The sequence below is a fragment of the Haliotis rubra genome, unplaced genomic scaffold (genome assembly GCF_003918875.1).
Source record: "Haliotis rubra isolate DU_JTF1 unplaced genomic scaffold, ASM391887v1 Scf2322, whole genome shotgun sequence".
NCBI classification, from domain to species: Eukaryota; Metazoa; Mollusca; class Gastropoda; order Lepetellida; family Haliotidae; genus Haliotis; species Haliotis rubra.
In genome coordinates, this window is record NW_025766362.1 from 1 (window position 1) to 21690 (window position 21690).

The 21690-nt window shown below is 39.1% G+C and overlaps 1 protein-coding gene across 1 annotated transcript; it reads left to right on the top strand.

Annotated features, from left to right (window-relative positions):
• Positions 1-909: 909 nt before the first annotated feature.
• On the top strand, positions 910-19185 carry LOC124278182 (serine/threonine-protein phosphatase 6 regulatory ankyrin repeat subunit A-like; the record flags this gene model as incomplete). Its single annotated transcript, XM_046713917.1, has 9 exons — positions 910-1005; positions 1110-1386; positions 1886-2083; positions 14996-15193; positions 15569-15766; positions 16142-16438; positions 16736-16938; positions 17779-18814; positions 18914-19185. Coding segments are annotated over exons 1-9 (2694 nt in total), but the record flags the coding sequence as incomplete, so codon positions are not given.
• Between the last annotated feature and the right edge of the window lie 2505 nt (positions 19186-21690).

Genomic DNA, 21690 nt, shown 5'->3' on the forward strand with positions numbered 1-21690 from the left:
ACATGTAGCAGCTGGGCATGCCAAACATGAAAGTGTTCCAGTATCCTCATAGAGAAAGGTGCCAGTGTCAATGCAGAAGATAAGAATGGAGTCACGCCACTCCTTAATGTAGCAGCTAGGCATGCCAAACATGAAAGTGTTGAGTATCTCATTGAGAAAGGTGCCAATGTTAATAAGAGAGGAGGATGGTCGCGCATCACACCACCGCAAAGCAACAGTTCAACATCACGAATCATGAAAGTGTTCAAGTATCTCATTCAGAAGGTTACTTGTGTTAATGCAATAGATAAGAAGGAGTCACACCACTTTGATGCCAGCAGCTGAGCATGCCGAACATGAAACTCTTCAGTATCTCGTGCGAGAAAAGGTGCCAATGTTAATGTGAAAGATAAGAATGGAGTTACACACCACTTCATGTAGCGCAGCTGAGCATGGAAAACATGAAACTGTTTTAGTATCTCATAAAAGAAAGGTGCCAGTGTTAATGTAAAGATAATAAGTTGAGTCACAGCACTCCGGTACGGAGCATCTCCGTGCCAAAACATGAGAAGTGATCCGATATCTAATGGAGGAAAGTCTTGAGATGTTAATTCAGAAGATAAGAAAGGAGTCACACCACTTCATGTAAGCAACTGGAGCATGCCAAACATAAAACTGTTCCAAGTATCTCATTAGAGAAGGTGCCAGTGTTAATGTGAAAGATGAGAATGGAGTCACACCACTTCATTGGGCAGTTGAGCATCGCCAAACATAAAACTTCCTTTGATTATCTCATAGAGAAAGGTGCCAATGTTAATGCAGAAGGTAAGAATGGAGTTACAACGCGAAAATGTAGCAACCCAGAGCATGCCAAACATAAAACTGTTGAGTATCTCATTGAGAAAGGTGCCAGTGTTAATGTGAAAGATGAGAATGGAGTCACACCACTTCATTGGGCAGTTGAGCATGCCAAACATAAAACTGTTGAGTATCTCATAGAGAAAGGTGCCAATGTTAATGCAGAAGGTATTAAGAATGGAGTTACAACGCTTAATGTAGCACCTTTAGGCATGCCAAACATAAAACTGTTGAGTATCTCATTGAGAAAGGTGCCAGTGTTAATGTGAAAGATGAGAATGGAGTCCACACCACTTCATTGGGCAGTTGAGCATACCAAACATAAAACTGTTGAGTATCTCATAGAGAAAGGTGCCAATGTTAATGCAGAAGGTAAGAATGGAGTTACAACACTTCATGTAGCAACTGAGCATGCCAAACATAAAACTGTTGAGTATCTCATTGAGAAAGGTGACAGTGTTAATGTGAAAGATGAGAATGGAGTCACACCACTTCATTGGGCAGTTGAGCATGCCAAACATGGAACTGTTGAGTATCTCATTCAGAAAGGTGCCATTGTTAATGACAGAGGATGGTTTGGCATCACACCACTTCATATTGCTGATTTAGCATGCCAAACATGAAAGTGTTCAGTATCTCATCTGGTGAAAGGTGCCAGTGTTAATGACAGAGGATGGTTTGGCATCACACCACTTCATGTAGAAGTTCAGCATTCCAAACATGAAAGTGTTCAGTATCTCATAGAGAAAGGTGCCAGTGTAATGCAGAAGACTTCTATGGAGTCACACCACTTCATGTAGCAGCTGAACATGCCAAACAAGAAACTGTTCAGTATCTCATAGAGAAAGGTGCCAATGTTAATGCAATAGATAAGAATGGAGTCACACCACTTCATGTAGCAGCTGAGCATGCCAAGCATGAAACTGTTCAGTATGTCATGGAGAAAGGTGCCAGTGTTAATGCAGAAGATAAGAATGGAGACACACCACTTAATGTAGCAGCTGAGCATGCCAATCATGAAAGAGTTCAGTATTGTCTCATGGAGAAGGTGCCAGTGTTAATGTGAAAGATAAGAAGGGAGTCACACCACTTGATGTAGCAGCTGAGCATGCCAAACATGAAACTGTTGAGTATCTCATAGAGAAAGGTGCCAGTGTTAATGAGAGAGGATGGTCACGCATCACACCACTTCAAGCAGCAGTTCAGCATGCCAATCATGAAACTGTTCAGTATCTCATAGAGAAAGGTGCGAATGTTAATGCAAAAGATCAGAATGGAGTCACACCACTTGATGTAGCAACTGAGCATGCCAAACATGAAAGTGTTCAGTATCTCATTGAGAAAGGTGCCAGTGTTAATGAGAGAGGATGGTCACTCATCACACCACTTCAAGCAGCAGTTCAGCATGCCAAACATCAATCAATCTTTATTTCATACTGAAAGGCCACAGGCCTGTAGTACATTGTTTAATCATGTGGCGGGTAGTAGAGCATTCTTTCGGAGAATAAAAGCTTTATGGATATATATGGACAATCTTTCTATATGTGTTTTACTGGAATTATTCATCAATGATATAAACTTATGCATTTCAGGATGTACATAATAATATTTCTTTATATATCTATTTCTTAACGATAAGTATGCTGGGCAAACACATAAAAAGTGAAACTCATCTTCGACCTCGTGTAAGTTGCACATTTGGCAGATTCTGCTTTCTTTCTCAATAGCTTGGTATCTCCCAGTTTCAACATATAAATCATGCGTAGAACAGCCGGAATCTAAGCCAATGAAGATTTATATTTCCTTATGGTCAAGACTGAAAGATAATGTTTCTGCATATATGGAATCTTTTATCATTTTGTAGTAAAAGCATTTATTAGATAATGAGAGACTAGTTAACCAATTTTGAAGGAATATATCTTTAAGTCTTTGTTTAACTAATACAGACAAACAGTGAGAATGAGATTCTCGGGAATTGTTCATGCCAGGCATTGCGAAGCGTAGATAGATGATAATAACTGTTTTATGTCTGTTTTTAATTACGTTTCCCATGGCTATCATATAGTATCATCATTTCATAACATTTTCTTGGCAATCTGTGTGAGGGCATTGTTAATAATTTCAACCAATTCTAAATGGTACATTTGATTCTATGTACAATGGATATCTTCCACATTCTCCGTAGACCAAACAAGTTGGCGTGGCTGTTTTTTAAGAAATTTCTTGCATGCATACAAATTGACTTTTTTCTATGACATCAAAAAGTTTTAAAACCCCATACTTCTGCACCATATAGCAAAAGTGGGTATATTTTTGGTGATCCAAATATTTTGAAAAAAGACTTGTAAGACAAATTAAGCCTAAATTTAATATATATTTTTATTATACCTATTAATATTTTCTTTGCTTGTATAGCTGCCTGTGATGTGTGTACTGCCCATGAAAGATGATTGGTAAAATGCGCGCCTAAGTATTTATCTGAAGTGGTTGTTTCCAGTCTATTTCCCTTGAAGAACCATTTTTCATTATATGCTAAAAGCTTACCTCCATTTTTAAAAACAACTATCTTTGTTTTAGCCTGGTTTACAGTTAGTTTCCATTCATCACAATAATTCTCTAGTTCAATAATTTCTCATTGTAGGCGCTAATTGTGCTTGAAAAACAATATGATGTCATCGGCAAATAGTAACAGGAATATTTGCATTATATCTGGATGTAATTGGATACCGCTTTGAACAGTTTTCTTGGATTTGGGTTGCTAGTTCATTTATGAAAAATGTAAATAGAAAAGGGCTTAATATACAGCCTTGTCTGACTCCTAATTGGCTCGAAATGTATCTGATAATTCATTATTACTCCTTACACAAATTTTCACATTTGCATATATGCTCCGCAGTAATTTTCCCATTTTGCGACTGACACCATGCTTGTCTAACAGATTCCATAGTTTGTTCCTGTTTATTGAATCATGCTTGGAAAAATCTACAAATAAAACATAGATTTTTTGTCCCTTTTGATTAAGATATTTCTGAATAATAGAATGTAAAACAAATATGTTATCACTAGTAGTGTATCCCTTCCTAAAGCCAGCTTGTGATTCTGTTATCTTGTCTAGAGTATATCTGCCCATTTAACTAACCTCTTATTTATGGTAGATGTAAATATTTTGCTAAATATGCTTAATAACGTTATGCCCCTATAATTTTCCCAGGATTGTTTACGCCTCCGCTCTTATGTATAGGAACTATTATGCCAGTGGACCAGGATTTTTTGGAAGTATCCCTTTTCCAAGATGATATTAAATATCAGTTCTAAGAGTGGCAATAGTAAATCTGTAGAGTGTTTAAAAAATTCAGAGATGGTAGAGTCTATACCAGAAGATTTTATTAGCTTTTAAGTTTGTGATACTACTATGATATTTCCTTCTTAGTAATTGGTGAGTCAAGAATATCTTCTGACGGGCTTGGACTAAAATCAGAACAATCAGAATTGTTCACTTCTGTGTCAGACTGGTCATGTAATGCACTGTCATTATCCGAAAGGGAGAACAGGTCACTGAAATAATTGTACCAATCTTCAATTTGTATATTATTTCGCGAATACGCTTAGTCCGTTTATTTGTTTCAGCATAGACCAGAATGTTTTTGAATCATTTATACAATTCTCTAATGTTTGTTGTTTTTACCTTAAAATATTCATTTAGCTTTTGTCTACAAAGTGCATGGTATGCATTCCTACTGCTGTGATATTTTTCTAAAGTGTCATGCGCTCTTCGATTTCCTAAATTTGTTTAAATATCTACATCTTTCTTTTTAAGTTTCCTGCATTCAGTATCGTGCCATGGATTTTCATATTGTCTACTGGTGTGATTTATTTTTCATAATAAGCTAGTAGCTATGCAAAGAGCTTCAGTTATCAAATTAACACTTCTATCGATATCAGTAAATGCTGAATCCAGAGACTCACTAAGTAGTCCTTGTACATTGTCTGAAAGAATATTTTTGTCTAAAGTGGTCTAATTTATCCTGTTCCCAAATACATCTAAAGGATTTCTTTTCATTGTATTGGGGGTACCCATATGAGTGAAGCGCACGTAAACACAAAGTAAGAGGTAGATGGTCAGATTCTTAAAGGGACGGGATTGAAAAGTCACGAACACTGTCAAACAGTGATGACGACGCTATAGCATAGTCTACTAAACTCGTGCCATTAGCACCAATATAAGTAGAATCACCTACTTCAGCATCCGATCCACATCGACCATTCATTATGTGGATATTTAATACAGAGCACAAATTGAGAAGGCACTTCCCAAAATTATTTACAATTTTATCAGTAGAAAATCTCTTAATGTTAAAATAGTCTATAAGAAAATCCCACATTGAGCTTTCTCCACCTTCTGTGTATTCAATAATGTCATCTTCAACAAAGTCTAGGTCTGTACCTGTCACTACAAAAATAAGTTGGTTTCCGGAACACTGAAACTGAGAGGAAACGGCATGGAAACCACCATTTCCAGTTGGTTTCCATGTAGTTTCCTAAAGTTTCAGTGTGGTTTCCATGAAAACTGAAACTGAATTTTCCACCATTTCCGGATGGTTTCCAGTGCGTTTCATTACCCACTCCTCCAAGCAGGATCCAGCTGGTTTCCATGTTTTAATTTACTGTAGGTTTCAACCTGGTTTCCATGTTTTAGTTTATTGTAGGTTTCAACCTGGTTTTCCATTTTTCGTTTACTGTAGGTTTCAACCTGGTTTCCATTTTTAGTTTATTGTAGGTTTCAACCTGGTTTCCATTTTTTCGCTTATTGTAGGTTTCAACCTGGTTTCCATTTTTTAGTTTATTGTAGGTTTCAACCTGGTTTCCATTTTTTCGTTTATTGTAGGTTTCAACCTGGTTTCCATGGTTTTGTTTATTGTTGGTTTCAACCTAGTTTCCAGGTCATAACTTTCATAATACTTTACCCACTCATCCATTTAAGCTCCTGCTGCTTTCCATGTGTTTAGCATATTGTTGTTTCAAACCTGGTTTCCATGAAACTGAATGCTAGCTATTTACCTGCTCCCCCAGGTGTTTCATGTATCAGATAGCAAATCAGATATTTTATACAATTGAATAATGGTAAAACCTTTAAGATGACAAATAACAGAATAGAACACAAATGAATGAAAAGTTAATTAACAGTCAACAAATCTCAGCTATGCCCCCATACATTAATAAAGCACTAAAAATATGTATTTTTTTAAAAACTCTTTGATTGTGAACATGGTTAATTAATTATGTATCTAGCTACATGTACATAACATCAGGGACATAAGAGTAAGTGAGTATAGTTTTACTCCGCTTTTAACAATATTCAAGCAACATCACAGCATGGGACATCAGAAATGCGTCTCAGGAATCAAAATCAGCAGTGTTGTTCAGCTGGTCTTCTTCTGCTTAACTTTTCACTGCCCAACTGGGCATGTCCAGTGGCAGATCAGCGTGATGGACTTCTGTGGGATGTCTTCCCCCACATCTTCGTATTTTTTCGGCCTGACACCATGGGTGATGTCAGCTCTTTCCTCAAGAGAGGAAGAACTTTCTCCTTCTTCTTCTCCGACCAGTCTATGGTTGCAATGGCCTTCAGTCTGCTTTCCAGTTTCTGAAAATTAGAAAACGATAAACAATCAGTACAAACAAGCATTCGTCAACAATATCCGTAGCTAGAAAAAAGAAAAACACCCAATATTGCTGTAGGAAAACTAAATTGAAACTACTGTTCTATAAGCAAGTAGTAATAAGAAATCTAACTAATCACCGGAAATGACCTGTAAAGGGGCAAAGATTTCAATCACAGTACAACTTAATGAAATTTGAAAGAGTACAGACACAAGTGAGAGAAGGACATATTTCCTTAGCTTGGGTTGGACATTTCATGACTGATTCTCTTTCAATAAATTATAAATGTGACTTATGGGAAACTGACATTGAATCATAATATATCTTATGAATGCTCACTAAATTTATGAAATACTGGTCACTGTCGTTGCTTACTTATCTGCAAAATGTTCCTGTGAAAGCCATCTTATCTTCTGAATGTTGCATAAATCATGCTTAGATATTATGCGTATAGAACTATGAATTACCCATTATTGTGTCAAAGGAAACATATTTTCTTACACAGTTGTTTTTGGTCTGAACATTTCACCTTGAACACATCAATTAACAATTACTTATTAACACCACCACACTTGTTAGTAGCTGCAAATACATTAATGTGAGATATATGATTGAGGGGAACTCCCATTCAGTTTCTAGTCGACTAGAATGACCCCACATTTAAAACAAAACTATACACTGGCGCTTTACTATTTAAAACTTATTAAAAAATGTTCATTTTGAAATTTCTTTTGAATGTCACAGTACAATACAAGAAATTACATTAACTTCCAATTGTTTCCAATCAAGTTTATGTTAAAACTTTAACCTGTGTAAGATTAAATTTAGAATGATTAGATATTCTGTACTTACTGATCTGACCCTTTTGCTGTTCTTAGCAGACAACCTGTGGGCCTCTGCCTTTCCACTTTGTTGTCTTCTCAGGTCATCCCTCTTGTTGGTCCACACCCACCAAAAAGCTTCTGAAAGGAGATATGTATAAGTAGAAAGTATTTCCATTTGGATGTTAAAACATAGTAGCTGTTTTTATGCATTTTCCCGATTTATAGGATTTACAGTATTTTATAAATGCAAAGATGCATTGACATAAAATCAGAAATGAGATGTGTTCATCTGATAGTATAAGTATCTCAAAGAAGGTATAGCTTTTGCATTCAATAGTGGAAAACAGTTGTGCATTTTATAGCTCCCTTTATAGCCAGTGGTTCTTGAGAAAAGTCGAAAATGAATAAAGATGACAAACAGATGCCCTGCCATGCCCATCCATTTCATTCCTGGCTGAAAAGGTCAAAAGTTGGGTGATAACATTATTCTAAAATAGTGTGCTGAATAGCTATATGATGTCATATCTTCACAGGTACCAACTGCCCAACCCTGGTCTGCATACAGCCTTCTGGTCTCCCTTACTACTCTCTTCATGCTTTCTTCATCTTCTTCTTTGCTGCAAAAGTAACAGCTAGTATGAAAGTGATTATTGATCATTTAGTCAAAATATTTGAAACATGGTTTAGCAATATGAGTACTAGTGAAGACTGGATAAAATAACTTTATTTCACAATTACATTTTAAAGAAACAATAATATTTGAAATTATATTACTGAAATAATATGGCTGTGCATTGCAAATTCTGAAACCACATTGAATATTTGTTATGAGGTTATTGGTTTCAAGATACCAAGTTAATCTATTATTCACCATACGTTCCATGGTTTTACAGACACAGCTAGTTAGAGAGATCGGTCTATAATTTGACGGATCAGTATGATCCTTGCCAGGTTTTGGTATTGGGACTACAATGGCATTACGCCATGAAGGAGGAAATTCCCCAGACGTCCATATTTTGTCAAATATATCTAAAAGTGTCATCAGACATGGTTCCGGTAAGTGTTTCAATAGCTGGTAATGTATATTATCATCACCCGCTGCAGTGTCATGAGCTTGCTCAAGAGCAGTATGTAGCTCATGTAATGAAAACACTTCATTATAATCTTCACCGTTATTTATTTCGAAATTAAATTTTTTCTTTTCCTGTTGTTTCTGATATTTCTGAAACTCAGGGACATAATTTGCCGATGATGAATTTTTTGGCAAGAGTTTCGCGCTAATTTTATTTGCAATGTTGCATTTATCAGTTATTAAATTGTCACCATCTTTAAGATGATGAACAGCAGATTTTGGAGCCTTTGCCTTTTATTCTCTGGACCATGTTCCACACCTTAGACATAGGTGTCTTGTGAACTAATTTTGGAGACATAGTTTCTCCAAGAAAGGCACTTGTTTTGTTTATATGCCCTTCGTGCCTTGGCACTGGTAATTTTAACATTGTTCAAATTATGAACAGTAGGGTGTCGGCGAAAATATTTTCTGCCTTCTTCCTACATTTCTGGCTTGTTTGCATTCGTTGTTAAACCATGGTTTACTGAGAATGTGAGGATTTGCAGAGGACTTAGGAATTGTTTGGTCAGCAATTTCATTCAGTTCAGCGGAAAACAGCTGTATTGGATCTGATACATTATTAAAGCTGTCCGGTATTATTTTGTTCACACACATTATTTCAAATAAGGACCAGTTGGCCTTGGAGAAATTCCACCGTGATGAAGGGGAATCATCATCAGGTCTGATAGCTTTCAGGACAGTAGGGAAGTGATCGCTTCCACAAAGGTCATCATGAACAGACCATTCAAACTCGTTGTAAATTTAAACATTCGCATCTGCGAGGGACAGATCAAGTGAAGAATAGGTTCCTGTAGCAGGGTGCAAATAGGTGCTTGATTCATCATTAAACACACATAAATTATTATCAGAAATAAAATCTTCAATTGCCTTACCTTTATTGTTTATACTGGTACTGCCCCATAGAGGGTTGTGCCCGTTCAAATCGCCCATGATGATACAGGGCTTAGGTAGTTGGTCATACAGATTCTGAAGATCAGATTGTTGAAGAGCAGATGAAGGTGGAATGTACAGTGAGCACAAGGTAAATGCTATGTGCAAAGTAATCAGCGGATAGCTTCACGGCGAAGATTAGTATTCAGGGGAATGTCACTATGAATGACATTATTTCTGACTAATATAGAAGCACCCCAGTTGCTTTGTCCCCTGGAAGAAAATGAGTGGTGACATGTGTACTGCCTTAGATCAAATGTATCATTAAATTTAAGATAAGTCTCCTGTAGGCATAATGCTGACGGTTTAAAGTCTTGAGCTAGCAACTGTATCGCATTAAAATTATTTCTAAGTCCTCTGCAATTCCACTGAATTATATTTGATAAATGATTCATGGTGGGTCAATAGGTGTGAGTAGTATCGCCTTGAAGCGTGTGACGACGAAGCACTCTTCACAGAACTCTGTGATGATGGAGTGACTTCCATGTCCAGAGCACTATAAGAGTTCTGGACAGGTACCTCTGACTGAGTGAGAGTCTTGAGGTGTTGTTTTTTATTGAACTTTTTTCTTTCTTTCTTTTCTTTCGCAAGATTTGTTGCGGACAATTGCTCAGAGATTGGTGTTGACTGTGTCTGACTCGCTGTACATGGTGTTGAGGCTGGTGTTGAAGCTGATGCCTTAATTAGGTCAAGCTCGATGACTGGTTCAGTTGACAAGGGTTGAACAGATTTGACCCATGTCTGACTGTGTCTGACTCGCTGTACATGATGTTGAGGCTGGTGTTGAAGCTGATGCCTTAATTAGGTCAAGCTCGATGACTGGTTCAGTTGACAAGGGTTGAACAGATTTGACCCATGTCAGCTCAGTCTGGCATGAAACAGATGAAGTCTGAGTTGGTCTCGAAACAACAGCAGAATAAGTACGTGTAGGTGCTGTAGCCGATTGAGAGTTTAAGAGTTTTCTGGTTTCTCCAAATGTGATATTTCTCTCGCACTTCAGTCTAAGAATTTTCGATTCTGTTTGCCAAACAGGACAGAGTTTAGAGGATGCCATATGCTGGCCATCACAGTTGATACATTTCATGACCTGTTGGCAGTCAGGATTGTCATGGTTGTCACCCTTAACGTTGACAAACCATTGAGTGTGTACAGGTCTTAGAACCATGGCCAAATTTTTTTGACATTTAAAACATCGGAGGTGGATTGGGGACATACACCTCCACTCCGATGTTTACATAGCCAGCTTTGATAGACTCTGGTAATTTAGAGGCGCCAAAGTGAACAGATGCGTGTGTGTGGGTTCACTAGTTGAATCCTCCTTCTTTAGGTGGTGAAGCGTTTCACAGATGAAACCCTTGATTTTGTAATTCTACTGCAATTTCTTGTTCTGACATGTCCGGACAAAGAGCGGGTCCTATCACCGAACAATGCCTCTGCAGGAATTAAGTGTCCGGTGTTCGAAACAACCACCTCAACATTGGCAAATTGATGGATTGATAACAGGTTTATGGACTGTTGTTTCCTCCACACACTCTACAAGAAGGGCACCAGAGCGAAGTCGGGTGACATTTTTACTTCACCAGAATACCCATGAATAGCTTTTGATATGGCAAATGGATTTAGTCTAATAGGAAGATGGTCTTTGCCTCGATCACCAGGAATCGAGCCCAGGAATCAACAGTTGGACTAGTGTCATCAGATGAACTTGATTCTAAATGTCTTCTTTTGAACCAGATTGATTGTAAGCCATAGTGAAAGAAAAAACATTCAGCAACCCTGCCCCCACCCACCACCGCGGTGTCAACAAGGACAGTGTTAAATTGCATCGGATATCCAAGACGCAAACACCAGGGATGCAGGGTTGATATACTCCAGCAAATATGACAGGAATAGCTATATTTGTCCACTAAGTTCACTGTCAGGCTGGTTCGGCCCATAGCAATAACTTAGAAACATACAGAATTCAGCGGTCAACATCACCAGATTGGCCCATGAGCCACCGCCTTCTGGCATAGGACTCTAGGCAAAAATGTATCATATAATTTCAAAATTATAACATTCAGTAGTAGCATTCCAAAAATGCACATTAATTTCAATATGAATGTTTCCATGCACAGGGCACGGCGTGACCAGCCGATTGATAGAACCGGGCCAGTTCTACCACCCGTCTAGGTGAAGTAAGGGCCAAAGTGGTGTGTTGGGCAACAGGAACGCGGTTCCAGGATCCTACTGCCCTCAACCACCAGACTACCGTCCTCCACCGACACAGGGGCGCAACCCACGGCAAACGGGTTGGTGGACCAAATATCCCCCCGGGTCCACAACGGGGGCTTGAAGGGCGTTTAGCGTTACCCAGCACCCACCACGAGGAGGTGGCCCTTCATGGGTGCCTAGACATGATTAACTCTACAATCAAATGCTCAAATAAGCCATATGTGTGCAATATTTCTATCTGTGGTAGAAACGTTCTTGTGAATACAAGGAGAAATTTCTACTTTCTGTAATGTGTATTAATATTTTATAACTTTCTGACCACATTGAAATTTTTTTGTATTGTTTCAGGTTCCAGATCTGGTGTTCTGTCCAACCATGTTGTTCAACAATGAATTTTACACCTCGGAGGATATGGGCAGTGCAGCACCCCTGACATTATCATGGATTGATGACAGATCCAACATATCAGCATCAAGTTACCGCTCAGGAAAGATAAAATACTTCCTGAAACACACAATTGAGACAACCGGGGAAACTTTCACAGACCATATATTTGCTGTTGTCGACTGGTACAAGTCATCGGACACCAACCTCGGTTATTTGCCACCAACCTCAGTTTGGCAAAGCAGACAACTAAACCCTGGACCTGCCTCATTCATCCCAATCCAGAGAATCCAGTCTAAGTGTGCCTGGTGCACTGAGAGAGCTGGAGAAAGGCCATATTTAATTGTCGTTCCTTTACCTCACCATTTGTATGTATAGATACATTTGTTTTGCGCAATTTTTTGTGTATGGTAGTGTAAATATGATACTACCTCATTTCTCTGTTGATAGTGAAAAAACAAAGAAAGGAAAGAAATGAAAACGTCTTTTGTTTTTTGTATCATCAAGACACACTAAAATATCATGATATTAACCACGAAACGCCCTGCCCAGACACCCCACCACACCCCCCACATACACCCCAATTCTCCCCATCAAAGCATAATCAGCTTAAATTATATTTGTAAATGACCTCATTATTCTACATAATAATGTAATATGATATGAAAGCAAACCTAAGTTTCAGGAATAAAAACCGACAGTACACACAAGCATAAGTTTCTTGTTGGTTTCCATTTCCGGCATTATAAGTTTACAGTGTCCATTCTATTAGGAAACTAGGTTACCCAGTTTCAGTGAATGGAAACCAACTGGACGCCAGGATGTTCAACTTCATGCTAGACCATTACAATTCTTAAGTTACTTGTTCAAAACAGTGCACAGGAAACCAACATGAAACTACATTTTATGGTTTTCTGTTGGTTTCCATTCATGGAAATATCCAACTGCAAATTCCAGGAATGGAAACCAACAGGAAACCTATGACCTTAGTTTCTTGTTGGTTTCCATTTACCGAAATTCAAAAATCACAGAATCCAAAATGGAATCTAGCTGGAAACTCAGTTACTCAGTTTCAGTGAATGGAAACCAACTGGATTCCCCATTTACCCAGTATACGGTTGGTTTCCAAATTTCAGGAAACCAAGTCATTTTTGTAGTGTGAACGGGCGTTAAAATCCCCTCCGCACAAAATATGTACATCTTGCATATTAGACAGTAAGTCCAGTAAATTATCTTGAAATAAAGTGATACCATTTTTACAAAGTAGACCAGCTTTGTTGTAATACGTGGATCCCTGTGGGTGTATATAGGCACAGGCATATAACACATCAATGTCCAGTTTAAAGAGAATCTTATCAAAGATGAGAAAAACCCAATTTTCCGTAATTTTAGACCACAAAATGTACTTCGTCAAATGATGTTTTATCATCACCACTATCCCACCAGAGAGTCTGCCACCTATAGAGATCCTTTCTGCCGGTTTGTTAATTATGTCATAGTCTGGAAACACATGTTCAATATTATCATCAGAGGTCCATGTTTCAGTTAGACCAACAATGTCAAACTGCCTTATAAATTTTACAAAATCAATATCTCCTAACTTGCTTGATATACCTGCGATGTTCCAGAAAATAAAGTTAACATCATTTTTAATGTCAGTTGCTTTATCAGTCTCATTGGGATTTTTGTGATGCGTCGTAAAATTACCCTGGCCTAACCCCTATCTCCTCTGCCCCTGTCCGAGGGTCGGGCTTGACCTCAGTCCCGGCGCTTGTGCTGTTCCCCGAGCTCAAACCCTGTCTGTGGGTGTTGACTGGTCATCACGATTAGAATTCTCCTTGGGCTCCCTGACAAGTTTATTCCCCTTATAATAGTATCTTGTGTCAGGGTTCTCCGCCCGTGAAGCGATGTAGCTCCTGTCGTTGGTATTTGGTCAAGTCGTTGGCTATGCCGTAGCCATCCTCTCGTAGCACCTCCCGCATCTTTAAAGAGTGCCATTTATCTTCCCAATGGCACATCCTGACGATTATGGGTCTGACCTTATCCTGTTTTGGGGGAGATAGTCTGTGGGCTCTTTCAATATCTCTGGGGGTGAGGGGCTGTAATTTCTAAACTTCTCTTGCCTTGTTGAGAATCTCGAGAACTTTTTCCTTACTCTCTGTGTAGGTTTCCCGTGTTGAATCTGGCACCCCATATATTACCATGTTGTTGCGTCGACTTCGTTCTTCTTGATCTTCAAGTCGTGATTCTAGATGGTCACAATAACTCTCCATTTTATCAAACTTTTCAGACAGAGCATCTACATCTAGCCTAAGCACTTCTTGTTCCTCCTTATGGGATATAACCTCTGTCTTTAAGTCACTTACTTCCGCCTTTATTGATCTAATGTCATCTTTCACTGAGTTTATATCTTTCGACAGACTATCCTCGGAGTCCTTGATTTGGCTAATTATTTGACTAATTATGGCCTTTCTCATATCCTCTAGGTCTTTGCTAGTGTGTCCGGGCCCGGGGTTAAGTTCAATATCACCCGCCCTGTGTACCATTGATGGTACATACGTTGACATTGATAAGGCAACTTTGATCAACAAACATGTCGACGTGGCAGTGGACACCTCACAAATCTCGCCTTTCATACACAGTGTTGGGGGCGGAATTAAGGACAGGGCGTTCCTCTCTGCACATGTTGCTGTAAGTATGCCGAGAGAGCTCACAAGAAGCATTAAAGTACCACATAACAATAGTCTATATATCATGTCCATACCTGGCGTCCATTGCGATGTGGGGTTGTATGGTTGAATTTTATCAATCTGTTTTGTGCCCTTGGGGTTGACAAATCTTCCGATTTTCGCTCGCCAAACTTCCAAAGGAACCCCCATCCTGATGTTTGGAGGGGATTATGTTTCCAGCGACGTTTGAGTCGGTAAAGGTTGGAGTTTTGTCAGAGAGCAATTGAAGTGTGTCTACTATCCCAAGGGAGATAATCACATTGTTCACTATCTCATTCAGAAAGGTGCCAGTGTTAATCACAGAGGATGGTTTGGCATCACACCACTTCATGTAGCAGTTCAGCATGCCAAACATCAAAGTGTTCAGTATCTCATTGAGAAAGGTGCAAATGTTAATGCAATAGATAAGAATGGAGTCACTCCACTTCATGTAGCAGCTGAGCATGCCAAACATGAAACTGTTCAGTATCTCATAGAGAAAGGTGCCAGTGTTAATGTGAAAGATAAGAAGGGAGTCACACCACTTGATGTAGCAGCTGAGCATGCCAAACAAGAAAGTGTTGAGTATCTCATAGAGAAAGGTGCCAGTGTTAATGCAAAAGATAAGAATTGAGTCACAACACTCCGTGCAGTAGCTCCGCATGCCAAACCTGAAAGCGTTCAGTATCTAATAGAGAAAGGTGCGAATGTTAATGCAGAAGATAAGAATGGAGTTGAGCATGGCAAACATGAAACTGTTCAGTATCTCATAGAGAAAGGTGCCTGTGTTAATCACAGAGGATAGTTTGGCATCACACCACTTCAAGTAGCAGTTCAGCATGCCAAACATTAAAGTGTTCAGTATCTCATAGAGAAAGGTGCTAATGTTAATGCAGAAGGTAAGAATGGAGTCACTCCACTTCGTGTAGCAGCTGAGCATGCCAAACAAGAAACTGTTCAGTATCTCATAGAGAAAGGTGCGAATGTTAATGCAATAGATAAGAATGGAGTCACTCCACTTCATGTAGCAGCTGAGCATGCCAAACATGAAACTGTTCAGTATCTCATAGAGAAAGGTGCCAGTGTTAATGTGAAAGATAAGAAGGGAGTCACACCACTTGATGTAGCAGCTGAGCATGCCAAACAAGAAAGTGTTGAGTATCTCATAGAGAAAGGTGCCAGTGTTAATGCAAAAGATAAGAATTGAGTCACAACACTCCGTGCAGTAGCTCCGCATGCCAAACCTGAAAGCGTTCAGTATCTAATAGAGAAAGGTGCGAATGTTAATGCAGAAGATAAGAATGGAGTTGAGCATGGCAAACATGAAACTGTTCAGTATCTCATAGAGAAAGGTGCCTGTGTTAATCACAGAGGATAGTTTGGCATCACACCACTTCAAGTAGCAGTTCAGCATGCCAAACATTAAAGTGTTCAGTATCTCATAGAGAAAGGTGCTAATGTTAATGCAGAAGGTAAGAATGGAGTCACTCCACTTCGTGTAGCAGCTGAGCATGCCAAACAAGAAACTGTTCAGTATCTCATAGAGAAAGGTGCGAATGTTAATGCAATAGATAAGAATGGAGTCACACCACTTGATGTAGCAGCTGAGCATGCCAAACAAGAAAATGTTCAGTATCTCATTGAGAAAGGTGCCAGTGTTAATGACAGAGGATGGTTTGGCATCACACCACTTCAAGTAGCAGTTCAGCATGCCAAACATGAAAGTGTTGAGTATCTCATAGAGAAAGGTGCTAATGTTAATGCAGAAGATAAGAATGGAGTCACACCACCTCATGTAGCAGTTCAGCATGCCAAACAAGAAAGTGTTCAGTATCTCATAGAGAAAGGTGCCAATGTTAATGCAATAGATAAGAATGGAGTCACTCCACTTCATGTAGCAGCTGAGCATGCCAAACATGAAACTGTTCAGTATCTCATAGAGAAAGGTGCCAGTGTTAATGCAGAAGAAAAGAATGGAGTCACGCTACTTAATGTAGCAACTGGGCATGGCAAACATGAAAGTGTTCAGTATCTCATTCAGAAAGGTGCCAGTGTTAATGACAGAGGATGGTTTGGCATCACACCACATCATATTGCAGTTCAGCATGCCAAACATGAAAGTGTTCAGTGTCTCATTCAGAAAGGTACCAGTGTTAATGACAGAGGATGGTTTGGCATCACACCACTTCATGTAGCAGTTCAGCATGCCAAACATGAAAGTGTTCAGTATCTCATAGAGAAAGGTACCAGTGTTAATGCAGAAGACTTCTATGGAGTCACACCACTTCAAGCAGCAGTTCAGCATGCCAAACATGAAAGTGTTCAGTATCTCATTCAGAAAGGTGCCAGTGTTAATGACAGAGGATGGTGTGGCATCACACCACTTCATGTAGCAGTTCGGGATGCCAAACATGAAAGTGTTCGGTATCTCATTGAGAAAGATGCGAATGTTAATGCAATAGATAAGAATGGAGTCACGCCACTTAATGTAGCAGCTGAGCATACCAAACATGAAACTGTTCAGTATCTCATAGAGAAAGCTGCCAGTGTTAATGCAGAAGATAAGAATGGAGACACGCCACTTAATGTAGCAGCTGAGCATGCCAAACATGAAAGAGTTCAGTATCTCATTGAGAAAGGTGCCAGTGTTAATGTGAAAGATAAGAAGGGAGTCACACCACTTGATGTAGCAGCTGAACATGCCAAACATGAAACTGTTGAGTATCTCATAGAGAAAGGTGCCAGTGTTAATGACAGAGGATGGTTTGGCATCACACCACTTCATATTGCAGTTCAGCATGCCAATCATGAAACTGTTCAGTATCTCATAGAGAAAAGTGCGAATGTTAATGCAAATGATCAGAATGGAGTCACACCACTTGATGTAGCAGCTGAGCATGCCAAACATGAAAGTGTTCAGTATCTCATAGAGAAAGGTGCCAGTGTTAATGAGAGAGGATGGTTTGGCATCACACCACTTCAAGTAGCAGTTCAGCATGCCAAGCATGAAAGTGTTCAGTATCTCATAGAGAAAGGTGCTAATGTTAATGCAGAAGATAAGAATGGAGTCACACCACCTCATGTAGCAGCTGAGCATGCCAAACAAGAAAGTGTTCAGTATCTCATAGAGAAAGGTGCCAATGTTAATGCAATAGATAAGAATGGAGTCACACCACTTCATGTAGCAGCTGAGCATGCCAAACAAGAAACTGTTCAGTATCTCATAGAGAAAGGTGCCAGTGTTAATGACAGAGGATGGTTTGGCATCACACCACTTCAAGTAGCAGTTCAGCATGCCAAACATGAAAGTGTTCAGTATCTCAGAGAGAAAGGTGCTAATGTTAATGCAGAAGATAAGAATGGAGTCACACCACCTCATGTAGCAGTTCAGCATGCCAAACAAGAAAGTGTTCAGTATCTCATAGAGAAAGGTGCCAATGTTAATGCAATAGATAAGAATGGAGTCACTCCACTTCATGTAGCAGCTGAGCATGCCAAACATGAAAGTGTTCAGTATCTCATAGAGAAAGGTGCCAGTGTTAATGCAGAAGAAAAGAATGGAGTCACGCCACTTAATGTAGCAACTGGGCATGGCAAACATGAAAGTGTTCAGTATCTCATAGAGAAAGGTGCCAGTGTTAATGACAGAGGATGGTTTGGCATCACACCACATCATATTGCAGTTCAGCATGCCAAACATGAAAGTGTTCAGTATCTCATAGAGAAAGGTGCCAGTGTTAATGACAGAGGATGGTGTGGCATCACACCACTTCATGTAGCAGTTCGGGATGCCAAACATGAAAGTGTTCGGTATCTCATTGAGAAAGATGCGAATGTTAATGCAATAGATAAGAATGGAGTCACGCCACTTAATGTAGCAGCTGAGCATACCAAACATGAAACTGTTCAGTATCTCATAGAGAAAGCTGCCAGTGTTAATGCAGAAGATAAGAATGGAGACACGCCACTTAATGTAGCAGCTGAGCATGCCAAACATGAAAGAGTTCAGTATCTCATTGAGAAAGGTGCCAGTGTTAATGTGAAAGATAAGAAGGGAGTCACACCACTTCATGTAGCAGCTGAACATGCCAAACATGAAACTGTTGAGTATCTCATAGAGAAAGGTGCCAGTGTTAATGACAGAGTATGGTTTGGCATCACACCACTTCATATTGCAGTTCAGCATGCCAATCATGAAACTGTTCAGTATTTCATAGAGAAAGGTGCGAATATTAATGCAAAAGATCAGAATGGAGTCACACCACTTGATGTAGCAGCTGAGCATGCCAAACATGAAAGTGTTCAGTATCTCATAGAGAAAGGTGCCAGTGTTAATGAGAGAGGATGGTTTGGCATCACACCACTTCAAGTAGCAGTTCAGCATGCCAAACATGAAAGTGTTCAGTATCTCATAGAGAAAGGTGCTAATGTTAATGCAATAGATAAGAATGGAGTCACACCACTTCATATAGCAGCTGAGCATGCCAAACAAGAAAGTGTTCAGTATCTCATAGAGAAAGGTGCCAGTGTTAATGACAGAGGATGGTTTGGCATCACACCACTTCAAGTAGCAGTTCAGCATGCCAAACATGAAAGTGTTCAGTATCTCAGAGAGAAAGGTGGCAGTGTTAATGCAGAAGATAAGGTTGGAGTCACACCACCTCATGTAGCAGCTGAGCATGCCAAACAAGAAACTGTTCAGTATCTCATAGAGAATGGTGCGAATGTTAATGCAATAGATAAGAATGGAGTCACACCACTTGATGTAGCAGCTGAGCATGCCAAGCATGAAACTGTTCAGTATCTCATAGAGAAAGCTGCCAGTGTTAATGCAGAAGATAAGAATGGAGACACGCCACTTAATGTAGCAGCTGAGCATGCCAATCATGAAAGAGTTCAGTATCTCATTGAGAAAGGTGCCAGTGTTAATGTGAAAGATAAGAAGGGAGTCACACCACTTCATGTAGCAGCTGAGCATGCCAAACAAGAAAGTGTTCAGTATCTCATAGAGAAAGGTGCCAGTGTTAATGAGAGAGGATGGTCACGCATTACACCACTTCAAGCAAGAGTTCAGCATGCCAATCATGAAACTGTTCAGTATATCATAGAGAAAGGTGCGAATGTTAATGCAAAAGATCAGAATGGAGTCACACCACTTGATGTAGCAACTGAGCATGCCAAACATGAAAGTGTTCAGTATCTCATTGAGAAAGGTGCCAGTGTTAATGAGAGAGGATGGTCACTCATCACACCACTTCAAGCAGCAGTTCAGCATGCCAAACATGAAAGTGTTCAGTATCTCATAGAGAAAGGTGCGAATGTTAATGCAAAAGATAAGAATGGAGTTACACCACTTGATGTAGCAGCTGAGCATGCCAAACATGAAAGTGTTCAGTATCTCATTGAGAAAGGTGCCAGTGTTAATGTGAAAGATAAGAAGGGAGTCACACCACTTCAAGCAGCACTTCAGACTTGAAACCGTCCAGTATCTAATAGAGAAAGGTGCGAACGTTAATGCAGAAGATAAGAATGGAGTCACCCCACTTCATGTGGCATTAGTTTAGCCTGCCAAATATGAAACTGTTGAGTATCTCATAGAGAAACTTGGAGAGTTTAATGCAAAAGATATGAAAGGGGTGACACTACTTCATGTAGCAGCTCAGCATGCCAAACATTAAAGTGTTCAGTATCAATAGAAAATGGTGCAGATATTAGTGATAGAGTAAGGTTTAGGATCACACCTATTTATGCAGCAGTTCAGCATGACATGACATAAGTTTGGTAATGTGTTTCAGTTGCTAGTTATAGATTACCCTAAAATGTGGATATAAGTTTACATGATGATGTACAACTTAAATACAAGTATGAACCATAAAGTGGTCATATATACATATCGCTTAGTTGCAAGAATAAACTGTCTGTACATACATTTAACCAGTTAATAAACAATGTTACACTCGTGCATTATTGGTTATCTTTTGTGGTGGCATTGCTTAAAATGAGACATTATTATTTTGCAAAATATTGCTAATTTCCTAATTGTTCCTAGTTTGTTAGAGTGAAAAAGCTGATTCATTTTGTGCATAGTCGGGTTTTTACAGAAATAGCTGTTAATATATGTTTACCTTTCTTGGGGCAAGGTAGGGCAAATAAACAAAACGTGAAATTCATCTCCAATATCGTTTGCAATACAGAGAATACATTATCTTTCATTTGGGGGAGTTTTGATCCATCGTCCTGTTTCAATTGGTAGATAATGGTTTGAAGTTCTGAAATTAAGTAACGCCCTCCGATTATTATCATGTCATAAATTCAGATAGGTTTCATATTTCAATTCAGAATTTTTTTAAATATTATAAATAGCGCCTCATGAAGATTTTTCTGTGTTTGATACCCAGGTCTGTATATTGAATTCTTTCAGTCTGTTAAATACAAGTGCTTTAAGACTATTTTTATAAGGATATGCCTGTGTAGCCCAAATATAACTCATTCCAATTTTGACAAAAGTGTCCTTAATAAAGGCAATCCATTTATAGCCAGATGTGGTACAGGTTGTATCATTAAAGAGTAATATATAAACTAGGAGAGAAGATTTAGAAGCCTTTCCCGAAATGAGATTTCCCCAAAAGAGTAGCATTCGTGATTTAATTTCAATTTCCAGCGGATATCTCCCCAGTTCGAATAAACCATGAGGTGTGTGTGTGTGTGTGTGTGTGTGTGTGTGTATTTTCTTAATGACAGTAGTTCCTTTACATATTTTAAATGAATATTTTCTTCCCAAGAATTTTACCAAACCCCCATAATTCACACCCATAAAGAAGAACAGGGACAACTGAGCAATCGAATAATCGCATCTGACAAAGGATTAACCGCCAATACATTGATTGATTGTTCATTGCTGTCTAACTAAAGTACCATTTTAAAGAATGGTGAACGTCATGCAAATTGTTGTCAGGCGTGGTATCTTCGGTGACCAATGAAGCTTTACATCAATGTGAAA